Source organism: Balearica regulorum, chromosome 3 (assembly GCF_011004875.1).
Source record: "Balearica regulorum gibbericeps isolate bBalReg1 chromosome 3, bBalReg1.pri, whole genome shotgun sequence".
NCBI lineage: Eukaryota > Metazoa > Chordata > Aves > Gruiformes > Gruidae > Balearica > Balearica regulorum.
In genome coordinates this window covers 47,169,059-47,183,195 of record NC_046186.1, presented here as the reverse complement: position 1 = coordinate 47,183,195, position 14,137 = coordinate 47,169,059, and the positions used below count along the sequence as shown (strand labels likewise).

Genomic DNA, 14,137 nt, shown 5'->3' with positions numbered 1-14,137 from the left:
AAACAGCTTTTTTAAAATTTTGCTGAGCTAAAGTCCACTGTATGTTATTCACTGTAAAAATGTATACCAGTTTTATAGTTCGGTGTGATAGTATAAATTTAATATAAAATTTGGCATGGCCTCAAATCATATTGAACAGAGAGAGACTATTAGTATTAATTTAATGCCAATGGTTTCTACTATTTTGGAAACACTAACTGTTATAGTCATATTGCACTACATAATATCATAATGGTTAGCATCCGTTTCTCTATAATTACATGGTTTCATCTGGCAGTCTAGGATATTTTCTCAATCTAAAAGGCAGCTGGAAGTGCTTATTGCTACTTTACTGGCTTATAGAAAAGTCAAAGTAATCTAAATCAGATAAACTAATCTGTGTTTGCTACTGAACTTAGCTATAGTATAGTTAAGTAATTAAAAATGCAGAGAGTAGTATTTATATATATTAAAATATATGCATACATGACATGAGAAAGCAATATTTAAGGGAAGACAATGAAAAATTATTAGAAAGACAGGATTGTTCTACAATCTGACATTTTTTTCCTTGAGAATGAAGAATGTGTGGGTTTGGTTGTTTTGGGTTTTTTTCAGAGGACCCAATAATTATACAATGTGAATGTTTCTTCTTTCTACTGATGAGTGAAAGTGAACTATACTTGCTATAGAATAAGTGAAATGTAGGGGGTTCCAAAATTTTTATACAACATAAAATATTCCGTAATTCAGACCTGTAATTTAAGCTCTGATCTTTGAGCGAATACCTAAGGAAGTGATAGTGAGCCTCCTGAAATTATATTCCTACATATGTATTTGTGCAATGGTCAGTTTTACATACATTTTTAATCTTTCTCTTCCTTGTTTCTTGAATAATACAAATTAAGATATTAAAAATATCTCAGAAGCAAGGCTCATTACCAAATAGATATTGGTTGAGTTGCAATCAAAAATCAAAATAGAGATTTTGGTTTTAATGTCTTACTGTTTGCAAATTATATTTAAAATGTCAGTCAAATTGCTTTTTTCTGCTTTTTCCATTTTTGTCTTTTCGTATCTTTTTTTTTTTTCTGTGAAAGGTAGAGGTTTTTGTGGGTTTGCTTTTGGGTTTTGGGGGGGTTGTTTTGTTGGTTTTTGTAACAGTTTTTCCATTAGAAAATATCCTCTAATATGTACTTAGGCGGTTTCCAAGAGGGCATTTAATTATAATTAATACCTCAACTTCAAGTAATCTGTACACTTACACACACACACAAATTACCCATACAAGTCTATACATCCACATACAGTGCTCAAGGGAGTACAGGTTCCCAATTTTCCAACTGCATATCTGCAGAATGCAATGTGCTAAAGTTGGAAAAACAGTTCCTTTTATAAGCTGTCACAGCTGCTGCTTCTTTCCCCAGTCAACATTAAAAATTCTGAGGTTACTCACATTACAAAATGTGACATGACAATACAGACTACATCACTAGTAGTTTGTACATTGTATAAAAGTTACTTGGGATATAAATCCCAAAGCTTTTACTTTGATTTACCAAGAATGCCCACATTCCTTTGTTTATTGTAGCCTGAGGAACAGGCTTTTCAACTTTAAAATCATTTGAACTTGCCTCCCCCTGGAAAGGAAAAAAAAAATCACTAGGTTGGGATTTACTTTGGGGTTGTTCCAAAACTATTATAAATTATTGTCCCAAATATCAAAGGCTTTTGATATTCAAGTATTAAGAATATTGTCTGAACTCAAATAACACAGACATAACTGCATTTTTTGAAAAAGTAATGAAAAAGACCTCAATGAAAACTAATTTAGTAAAATTTGAAAGAAAAAAACAACAACAAAACCAAAAAACCATAAAATATTCTGGTAAAGTAAGAAGGAATCCTAAAAATCTTTTCATTTTTCATATGAAATTATTGTGGTAATTTTTTCACTGTTGTTAAGATAACGATTAAAACAAAGATGGAAATACGGGCTTTCTATCTATCTTCCTGATAAAGAAACGTTCACAGTATTTCAGTACTGAAAAACTTCCCATAAGACTATTCCATAGAGGACAAGTTACATGTACGCACTTTGCTCACCTCCATTCTAAAAAGAAGCATTCTAAGACATAATGAATTAAATTTATCCTGGTGTAAACAGATTGTAGAAGGACCTTGACAAATAAACTCATGTTAGCATTTACGCTAGCTTCATGTAAACAAATTCAGAACAGTTAAATTGTATTTGAGAGAAGCACAATCAGGGTGTGGTGTCAACTGTATATGGTTACAGCACAACAGCTTTTTCAGTCTAGCAGCCCTTGGCCCCTCCTTGCCTCTTGGGAAAGGTGTGAGTTCACTGCATCAGTAAAACCAGATTTCGAGATAAATTCTCAAGACAAAACCACCTTCTCCAAAGAAAACCTGACCAAGGCACAAGGACAACGATTCGCAAGGGTGACAACAAGCAATGTTCTATACATTCTTGACGCTGACTTCAGCAATACTGTGAATTTCATCCTAAAGTTTTCAGCAGTGCACATGTAGTTTTAACCACAGAGCTGACATTTATGGTAATATCTAATCACTTTGTGAAAGTGGAATCAAAACGGAAGTAATCTCAGAAAAGACTTGTAAAAAAAAAAAAAGGTCAATAAATTCATAAACTGAGAATCATCAATATGTTATGTTAAATATTAATGGTCTTCAAGGTCAATGTTTTCCCTGGCCCTTATGATAATAATATGAGCTACACAAAATTAAATGCATGAAATGGACATAAACCTGTAACACATTGAAGCACATCATCACAAAAAAAAAAATAAAAAAAAAAAATAACATAGTAATTGTTTTAAATGGCTTTTGTTTCTAACATTGCTTATTCACTGCCCTCTGAGTGCCTGTTAAAATAAGGGAGCAGGTCATTCACTAGCAAAAGCAATTATAAAATGCAAATGACTGAGCATTTATTGTCAAGATTGGCTAGATAAAAAAGGTCTGCTTCATAACATGTTTCCAAGCAGATGACATAATTAGATGTTTGTATTATAAACAATATGAAATAATACATTCATTTACCATTTTTAGAAAGGCTGCAATTAAAAAATAGGTGAGCATTGTGACATAAATTCTATTAAAAAGTAACAATATAATTTCCTTCTGAGAAATTAGAAGGCACCATCTTGTGGTTACTCTGCAAGAATGCAGTCAGGACAGCCTCTGACCTGCCATGTCCTGCTACCCCTTCCCGATGTGTCAAGTGGAATGTCAAAATTCTATAGACAAGGACAATGCTTTATCATTCCCAATACACCCACTGAAAAAAAATCAGTGAGACTATATACTAGGTAGGACTAAAGGAGTTCTTTACCTCAAAATACAATTCAGGTTATCACACTACTCAAAAGTGTGTTTGAGGTAGACAGCAAATTCAGAATTATTGTCAATTATAGCAAAAACACAATTTCTAATAAGTTTAAGATCAAATACTACCATAACCCAAAGTCTCTGCAGCTCAGTAAAAATGCATGAATTTTTGAGCCAGTAAGATCAGAAACTTCTATTCCTGCTATCCTTACATTATCAAAACCAAAACATGGATTCTGCATTTTGCAGAAGCTGTTTGAAATCTTTCTTAACAATTTATTTTGGGCAAGAGTCAACTGGTTAAGTTTGTGTCATTCTCCAAGACATGGTTAGTCTCCTGTGCAGGTCACAGTTCAGCATTCAGAATTTCTTGTTCAATAGAAACTGCAGTTGTAAGTAAAACACTGTTTTGTATGTAACACACGTGTATATTCACAGCTACTGATGTCTGCTTTGGGTCCAGACCTGCTAAATGGTAATTCATTGTACCTTGTGAGAGAAACTATCCAGACTGATCTTTCTCAACTCAATTGTGTAGCTAAGCAGTGAATTATTTACCATGGAAAGTTCAATTGTTTTTGTCTTCCTTGGGAAATGTATATAAAATATAAACAAGTATCAATTTAGTTATTGTTTTTATAATAAATTATAAATAAATATTCCAGAGTGGCTAATTTAACTAACATTTAGGTTATTATTTGATTGTATGACTCCAGAAATACTTTGTTGATCTTATTGTTTCAGTACACTTTCAGATTTAACCTAGTATTTTGTATTGTAGGAAGTCTATGACAGATCGCCCCTAGTGAAACAAACAGTTAAGGTACAATGACATGTGTCTTGCTTCACACTTTTTGAAGTACTTAACAGTTCAAAATTAATAAAATGTACATCTGCTATTTTTTCACAAGCAGATGTAGTTCTGACCTGCTGATGGCTCAATGAGTTTTGAATGGCTATAAATGAATCCATATATTGTTCTTTTCACATCCATCAGATCTGGATCATCCAGAAAATCCTTAGTAAATTAGGACAGTAAATTTTCAAACAAACTAGTCATAGTAACTAGTGACTGACAGTCTAACTGTGATAACATTCAGGCTTATCTTTGCTTTTGAAAGGTGTCAATAAAACAGGAATTTCTCTGTGTCTAGAAAGTGTTGCGATAGCAGGCATTCATCTGTTTCTCAGAAAGGCTACAGATAGTGTCATATATTTCCTTTGGATTTTTGAGCACATGAGGAGTATGGATGTTCTGGATCACTTTGGCTACAAGCTGCAACAGTTTTTTAGCAAATAACACAATTTTGTCTACTGCTTTTCTGAGCTCAAATCCTTTCAAGATTTCACTCCTCTGGGTTTACAGCAGCCAATGTCTCTGTTTATGTGTGCACTCCAGGAGGGAGGGTGACATTGAAAATGCTAAGAAAATATATCTAGATTATACACTTTAAATCTGCATTGCCTCCCCACTGGAAGTGCAACTGTATATTTTGTATACATCAAAAAGCAGACATACATGTTGATATGTCCATTTATATTTCAGGATACTCCATAGATTCGGCAGTGAAGTTATCTGATTTCTTTTGTTTCCTTGGGTGTTAATATGACCTTTGATTTTCTCTGTCTCCAAATGCTGACAAGCATTATAAAAATGCCAGAATGACACTCCGATTCTAAAGGCATGAAACTATAAATGTTACCAAAAATGAGTGCCTCCTCTCTCCCTGTAGGATAGCCAAGGCAGCGTTACTTGCATGGTTTACTCATCCCAGCAGAGGAGATACAGAAACTGGAGACAGATGACAGTACTGCTTATCTCCCCTTTGGCTGCTGCTACTCCCTCTCCTAGGCAAAGGGGATCTGCTACGTTTGGCGGGGATGAACAAAGACATTCACTGAAGGTCTGTGGGTGGGTGCTGGGAGAAGAGTGTGAGAGTGGATTCTAGGGTAGGCCATGTGTAGGGATGCTGACATCATTTTTCTGTTAATTTCATTCTGTAAGTAAAGTTCTATTGAAATTTTACTGGTCTCCTGACATCAGGGTTATGTAGGTATTCTCGACAGGGGAGAGAAGAGAAGAGATTGGCGACAAGGAGGAAAGAGAGGAGAGAGACCCAACTCTTTCAGGTGCTTCAGATTCAGTCCTGACTTTTTAAAGTATCTCAATACTTGATGATATGATAAGACCTTTCTAGTACAAGTACCATTAAAAGGTCAGATACCTCCAGTCATTGTTTACCATCATTAACAACCAAAAATTAAAAAAGCAAATAAAACAAACAAACAAAACCATAGGGCTTAGAGAAACAAATCCTTAATTTAAAAGTTTCTGTTTGCTTTCTCACACACCTTCCAACATGCTGTTATTGTCACGAAAGATATGCGTTCACACCCTGCAAAATACTGCACTCATGTTACAAGATTATTATCAAAACAATCCTATTCTTCTAAGTGAGTCCTTGTTAAAAACCCAGAAAAGCTAAACCAAATTATACTGATGTCCATATGAAATCCATATCCACCTTAGGAATGGATAAAAATTATTGAGACTTAAATGGATTACTTAAGTAACTGGTATGTTTTCCCTCACAAATTCATTTCAGAAACATAACATTCCAATAGTATGTTAACAGAAAGGAATTAGCCTGTAGCATCATACAGAGGAGGATCTAACTGGTCCTTTAACAATTTAATAAAATGTACCCATGTTCAAAATATGTTTAGAACCTTGTATCCACACACTGCCTTTGTGTATATTAGAAAAAAAAAAAACTTCTTTAACAATATATTTTAACAGGACACTTGCATACCAAAAGGTTGACTCAAAAGTGAAAACAAATTGTAAATTTTCTGAGTAATAATTGAAGTTACAAAAATTCACCTGTAGCATCTGGAAAAATACCAATATAAATATAGCTGTTGGATTTACTACTGATTTTATTCAATTAATTTTCTAAGCAAAAATATAGAAATTGCTGTAGGTCATGAGCTCCTCAAAAGAAGAAGAAAAAAGAAAAAGAAAAAAGAAAAAAGACCCAGTAAAATCCAACAGTTTCAATTTTTAAAATTCAGAATTTGTCATAGCAATAAAATATATAAGTTGAATTTAGGTTTAAACATGGGCACATATATAGAGAATGATTTATTCATTTATTTATTTATTACACAAAAATGATAATTCCAACTAGGAATGTCACCAAATATTACTCTTGTTGGCACAATTACAGTGGTTGTATAAATTGCAAGTACCGAACAAATTAACACTAGAATTTTCAAAACTGAGCCAGTTTGAAATTACAGAACACCATATCAGTAGTAAACCCACCAAAAAAAAAATCATGCTGATGTAATCTTTTCCAGATGCTACCAGGACAACTTTGCAAGTATAAACGTTTGTAAAGAACATTTCTATAGAGACATATTTAGATTTTAACTTTAAGCTACAGACAGTTTGTCTTTTGAAAATCAGAATTATCTGTAGAAGATTAATTTGTTTCCCATTACAGTTTCGGATTTCTTCTTCATCCATAAATTAACTGCAGTGAACTTCCAGGAGTAAAAAGCTGTCTTTTTTCAGGCTTGAATAAGAGGAGAAATAGTCACTTGTCCTGAAATCTGGCTACAATTAAACACATTGAAGACAAATTAAAAGCTGTAAATGTAAAACTTTGGGTAATTTGCTGTGATCCGTTGTTATACAAGTACTATGCAATAAACAATCAGTAAGCATCACCTACATTTCACTACCAAATCACTGAAGTATTATCCAAATGGACCATAAATATAAAATAAAATAGGAAAATACAATATTTACCTTTTCCAACTGGGCATTTTTTTTTGATTTGTACAAAAACTCCCCCACTGCCACAAAGACAGAAAGCACCAATCCTGCTGCCAGCACGATGAAGATTCCTCCAATATTTTGAACTCCCAAAGCACTGGCTTCTTTACTTTCCTCCTCTGGGCAGCCATTGCCTCGCCACCATTTCTCTTTCATCATGTGGAGCTTGCCCTCCTCTTGCAGCTGAAGAATTGCTATAGTGATCTTGTCTCTGTATGGAGAACCTAAAGAGACCACAGGGGACTTATATTGCATGGGGTATATTTTAAGGAAAGTTAGTTATTACTGATAACAATAAACTGTAATGTAATGTCACAGGAAAAACTATATCCTCTACAGAATCACCGATTCACAGATTGGTACAGGTTGGAAGGGACCTCTGGAGATCATCTAGTCCAACCCCCCTGCTAAAGCAGGATCACCTAAAGCAGGTTGCACAGGATCACATCCAGGCAGGTTTTGAATATGTCCAGAGAAGGAGACTCCACAACCTCTCTGGGCAACCTGCTCCAGTGCTCTGTCACCCTCATAACATGTTACAACCAAAACAGTTATCAAAAAGTCATTTACTTCTCACCACAGTCACATTGGTCACATAAATACACACCCACAGATGCACACACATATCAATATATATGCACAAAACTTGATCCAGCTGGTATTGCCTATAAGCCAGGCAACTTGATGCAACAAGTCCTATCACACTTAGTCCCACAGTCTCATACATCTTCATGCCCAATTATTATATCCAGTCAACTAGTATTCAACTTTTCAATTTCCATCGGGCTTTTAATTATGCTGCAGTAGATTTAGTCTAATACACATAAATCTACAGACTGTTGCTTCCTGGCTTGTTACCCTAAAGCTAATCCAAGGTCTGATATGTAATGAACACTTTATACTATTACTTTACTAAAAGAAGAAACAACATTTTATGCTTCAGGACCAAGCCACAAAAGTCTGTTTGATAGAGTGTAAGGGACTTAAGATACCTTCCAAGCACTTACTTATTTATTAACAATACCAGGTAACAATGCATTCAGAAAGATAAGGATAAGTGTGTTTGGATAACAGGGATGGAAATTTTCATGTTTAAATGTATTTATTTCTTTCTCATAACTCAGTATTTTAAAATGGCATGATAATTTTGGAGATTTTGAACATTTCAATATTTCAAGGGGCAGTTCAAAGACTAGTGTCGTATCTTTGTATGTAATCTGCTCTCTTTTTCTTTATATAGTGCATAAGGACTTTTCAATGAGTACTTTAAAATCTACATTAATTAATGAATAATGCCAATGGAGAAAGCTTTTCTTTTACTTTTAGAGAGTAAATCATATCAGCTAGAAGCGCTTTCTATGTTAAGATTTGTGCAGTGTTTAAGGAGAGAACAAAGTCATCATTTTTCTTCTCCTCCTTCGAAAACAGGAACAAAAGAGTCTTCATTAAAGTGGTTAAGAAATCCCAGAAAAAAGTAAAAGAAAAAAAAAGAGTAGATGAAAAGTTATGGCATCCCCTCTTTCATGTGATATGAATGCAATTCTACAAAGAATCCCTCCTCTTTTTCTTTCTGTCATAATAATGCTACTTCCTAGCTATAATTTTTACAATGTTTCCTTTGGATGAGTAATAAAATGCATTTTCATTAACTTGATACCTTAAAAAAATCCTCAGCATCCTTTAGAGAGATGCTGCCTGTTTGACTATTTTGTGTACTATGATCCACTGTGAAGGGGCTGCATGGATAGGATATTTTATACTCTTCACACTCTTTTTTCTTTTGGAATTTCTTTCAATTTATTTATTTCTTCAATTTCTTCTTACATATCTAGAACTTATCATGAGAATAAAGCTAATAGCAAAGGGTGGCTGTGCCAGCATGGAAGTAAAACACAGAAAGGACAATTAATTGCAAAACACTGAGCTTTTCCTTTATTCCAGAATAAAATGTGGGAAAAGCTGGCCTCAAAGTATTTACATTGCAAGAACTTCTGCTTTTATCATCTATGCTTAGAAAAGAATGATGTTCTATACTAGTAGATAAACTGTGTGTTCACAGGACTACAGGAGAAGCAGAAAGAAAGGAAAACAAAATCTTTTCTACGAAAACAAACTCTTTTCTACTCTCTGGTGCATGCAGGGGCCTAAGTTACACTGTTTCGGACCATCCTGATCATGCTGAAACTCTGCAAAACCCTGTAGTTGACACATTTCTTCAGTCAGATGGAAGAAGGAAAATTATTAGTCCAGTAGAGCCTGGGGAAGTGTAAGTGCATACTATAATCTTTTGGGGATATTTTCAGTGTTACAGTGCCTATAAATATTTAACAACAACAACTTAAATAACATTAGATTCTGAGAAATAACTTTGGACCCAGTTTAAGCCATCTTCTGATATGACAGGCTGCTTTCTAATTAAACTGATTTCCACACTTTCTGTTGGTCTAAATAGAGCAAATACCAACTATTCTTCATGTATTATTTATATATTCTAGGGACCAGATTTGTACACATATAGTTCTAACCATTTGAAGCACTTAAAAAATGAATTAACCACAGCATTCATGGATAGAAACCATAAAGCACAGGCTATCTACAACTAGTAAAGTTTACAAGGATTGCATTAGAAGCATGCAGTTAATAGTGATTCAGTTCAACAGTATCACTTACTGTTGGTGATTTGCAAAATTGTGCACAAATAGTTGTGGAGTGGACAGATTACAGGCCCTTTGGTATTTCTACTCCAATATTTGCATTTGTTATAACTTATTAGCTTGTCTTAAAAATGGTAATCTCACAAATAAGGATCAATGACCAGCATTGCATACTGCTCCTGTTAAACATTTAAAATTTTATACACATGAAAAAGCTAGCATTCAGTGCTGTAGTTCTATTATATTTCTGAATGACTTAGAATGATTGAAATTCATTGATTCACATTTTGCAACAAACAATGAGTACACTTAATAATCTGATATTTGAAAAATGTAATTTTTAATGCTGTTTATACTGATTCAAGTAGTTATTAAGAGAACAAAAGAAGCATAGTAGCGATATTATTTCCTAGGATTTTATTTGCTCCTAGATTTTTTTTTTCTGATACAAGCTGGATTGCAAGTCCCAGCAATTGAAAATACACCCAGAAGCACCTGAAGTGGCTAAAAGTATCATTGTCTGATCTATGGATGATAAAGGTAGCATAAAAGGGAAGAGAAAATAGAGAATATGGACAAGGCATCCAGATTACAGTCCGTATGTTAAAACTCTTTTCCCTGCAGCAATGACAAATTTCAGCAAGTAAATGTAAAAGATTTTTGACATTTATTGATGATTTTCACTATCACTCTTATGATGTGACTGAAAAATAAATCAAGCCTTTCCATGAGGTGTTGCAAGAACCATTTCCTGGGGTTTTTTTACATTTTTTTTAAATCAGAAGTATTTCATCTAAGAGAATTTCCTGTTCAAGAGAAAAAAAATAAAACGAAAACAGAAACTTTAAGACTTCCAGACAATGTATATGAATGCATTTGCAAAATACAGTATGAATAATAGTAAAGTAATAAAGCAGGGGGGAAAAAAAAAAAAGAGTGAATAAAATTCTGCCATGTGAAGAAATGTGAACTTCACATCTCAACCTTCAATAAAAAGACAAGCAGTTGAAAAAAACATTACAAGTCTGTGCATGGGGCAAAGACTAGGATGGGACAGCCACAGTAATATTTTAAACTCCATCCCAAAATCAGGGGAAAAAATGAATATATAATCTTCCACTGAGTGCAGAGAAAGGGAGAGGTCCAGTGCAGAAATATCTGGCTTTTTCTTCCCTCTCTTTTCCTGGTTCCTACTGCTTTCATTTCTTTATCAACTGATGAGCTATTCCCATGACAAACGGGGACTGGAGGGCCTACAGAACATAATCTATAAGTTACCTGCTGATCCCACTCTAGCTGCTGTTTGCAGGAATGAGAATTTCTGCCAGAAGAATTTTAAGACCTTCTGTTATAGATTATAGAGACCTCAGTGCCTTCCTATGATCAACAAATGCCATGAGGGATACAATAATTTCTATTTGCAGTTACCTGCTTATGAAAATTTTAAATTCAAATGAAAAATTGCATAAAACTCTATTGTTTGAAGCGTCTGTACAAAACTAAGACAATATAGTCTCAGAAATACTGCAGAAGTTATACACAGATAAGTTTTCTGCCCTGAAGTCTCTGTTTATAAAGATTTATGCATGTAATTATATTTTAGTCATAAAATATGAACACATAAGCTTTATATATTGAGACTTCATGGCATACAGAGAAGAATGTTGAAATCCTGCTGATCTGGCTGGTGTTTAAAAGGCTTCCTACTAAATTATAATTTAGTAAAATTTCCCACCTGGTTACTCTTAGTCTGTTTTACTCATTCCATCAAATACAAAAGGAGTTGGATTACATTTGGACCTGTAGAACTGAATTTGGCCCTGAGTAATAAAAGGAACAGCAGCATTGTTCTAACTCCTTCATTGAGTAAATATTGAACCAGGAACTTTTTTGTTTCATCATTTAAGGTGCATTTTTCCAAAAGAAATCACTATGAATAGTCTGGCATTTGGAAAGTTGGTGCCCATGGGACATAGTTACTTGTTACTTTTGATATTCTAGACAGAAAAATCCATTCTGACCACTCCTACACCACTGATAGCATCTTTGTTACTGTCACTTTTTTCTTTTGTTATTAAAAACCCCAAGACTATTCTACTTATCTTGCAACATTATTTCATACTCTGTGTACTTGGCCTAAGCAAAAGAGAAAGGTAGTTAGAAATACACCGTCATACTCAGAACCTAGGTACAAAATTAAGATCATCAAGAACTTCTGGTACTGAAGCATTTATTGGAAGGAGAAAGCCACATGTAACGGGAAAGATATTCCTTTAACATCTAAGTGTTGAAGCTGTATCTAACTACATTGAATAAAGCAACCAATTAAAGTTCTGGTTGTAGCAGTTGAAAAGAAGAAGCACCAAACATAGCACGGAGATGTTTGGGGTTTTATTGTTTTGAGGGTTTTTTTTTCAGCATGAGCCCATTCCCATTGTGGTTATATCAGATTGAACAATTTATCCAAAAGCTAGCTTGGGTATGGATACATAAGCTGCAGTCATGGTCTCACTCCAGGGTGGGCATATCTGAAATTTCCATAAGAATTCTGGCTAACACCATTTACACTACTGGGGATGGGTGGAATCATTTAAGTCTTGGCCTATCGACATCTCTCTGTACTTATCCCATGGCTTAACCCCATCAAGAATCACAGACTAAATATTCTGCCACCAAACTGGCTGCATGCTTAGTTAAATCATATTTGAAAGTTTTGTTTAATACATTGTTCTGTTATCTCTGTCCATCAGGTACTATGATGACGGTTTTCTTTTGTTTTTACAAGACACAATTTAGCCCAGGCCTTTGGAACAGACATTCCTTGCTAGGGGATAACTGGTGATACAGTATGTGGAGTTCAGTTTCTAAGTGTCATGCATACTGGAGTCATAGGCATGACAGAAACAAGGTGGAAGGGATTTCATTTACACATAATTGTGGAGTAGATGTTTAGACTATGAGGAACCATGGAAAAACTACTTCCTAAAGCCTCATGCATCACAAGGCCCGAAACACCTTCGAGGTATCTGTAGCGTAGTCCGCACTTAGTAATAAAGACTGACAGCTGCAGTTATAACATGCCATAGGAAAGCAATAGGCAGCTCAGGGGCACTGGGTACAGGAGAAGTACTTACTTTAGCTCCACAGAAATGTTTTTCTTTTAAAAGTCACAGCCAGCTCTTCTCCTTAACTCCGTTAAACCTCTCTAATTGGGATGGGAGGGAAGCGACAGAGAGAAGGGTCAACATAGCTTGGTTCGTTCTTCCTATCTGTGGATTCAAAGGTCTCCAAGCAACAAATGAAGAAAGAACAGGGATTCTGTCAGTTCCCAGTCCCTGGCTCCACTTTCAAAATCAGCTCATTTTCACATAAGAAAAGATCACTGAGGACTCTTTCCAGGTCATGAAGTAATGCCATTGTCGTATCTGGGAATTTGATGGATTAAAATTCTTTGGCAATCATAGGAAGCAAGCAACACCCCACAGTGAAAAGAGCAATAAATCAAAAGAAAAAGCAACAGTTCCTGCAAACTTGATACAGAAACAGATCCTCATTTATCCCAAAATCTGGATTTCAGTTTAACTCTAAGTAAATGAGCAAGGCTCACCAAGTTTTGGGGGTGTGTGTGTGTGTGTGTGTGTGTGTTTTTTGTTGTTTTGTTTTGTGGGGTTTTTTTTTAAAAACCATACCCACACAACAAAAAACAAACCACCAAACCAAACAAACCACACATAATAAAAGCCCCAAACCAGTGATGAAAAGATGTTCTCAGTAGCAAAATTAGCCATTTCCATATGAAGGAGCAATTGTCTAGGTGTTTTTAAGAGTTTATAGAGCAAACCTGAGATAATTGTATTACACCAGGAGATAGATGTCAATTCTAAATGTACCTTTGATAACAGGCTTTCTTTGTGATGTCAAATGAAAAACCCTTTCCTGTTTCTTAGCTCTGTGTCTCACAGCAATTTTGTTGTTTTATATTTATGAAATGATCAGACATTACAGCATTCTCATCTCTAAGGTACATATGAATTAACAGCAAAGCACCCTAGAGACATAGAGTTTCAACACACTTCCCAAGTATACTGAAAGCAACTGCTATATTAATAAACTTTAAGTGAACATAGAACTTTTTAATGTAGAAGGGTGTGAAAATCTTGGGTTTACCACCCCAAGAGACAAGTAACATTTATATACATTTCCTATTGATTTATGATTAATGTATTAACATATGAGATAGATTTAAATATTGATAAAAATATACCTCTTGCTCCTCTACCACCTGTCC

General features: G+C 34.6%; 1 protein-coding gene across 2 annotated transcripts in view; it reads right to left on the bottom strand.

Annotated features, from left to right (window-relative positions):
• Positions 1 to 14,137, bottom strand: part of GRIK2 (glutamate ionotropic receptor kainate type subunit 2) — a 433,684-nt gene that overhangs the window by 12,510 nt on the left and 407,037 nt on the right. For both annotated transcript variants that reach the window (XM_075747790.1, XM_075747789.1), the window contains one exon: positions 7,169 to 7,419. In XM_075747790.1, the coding sequence (XP_075603905.1) occupies positions 7,169 to 7,419 (251 nt within the window). The remainder of the gene's footprint in view (positions 1 to 7,168; positions 7,420 to 14,137) is intronic.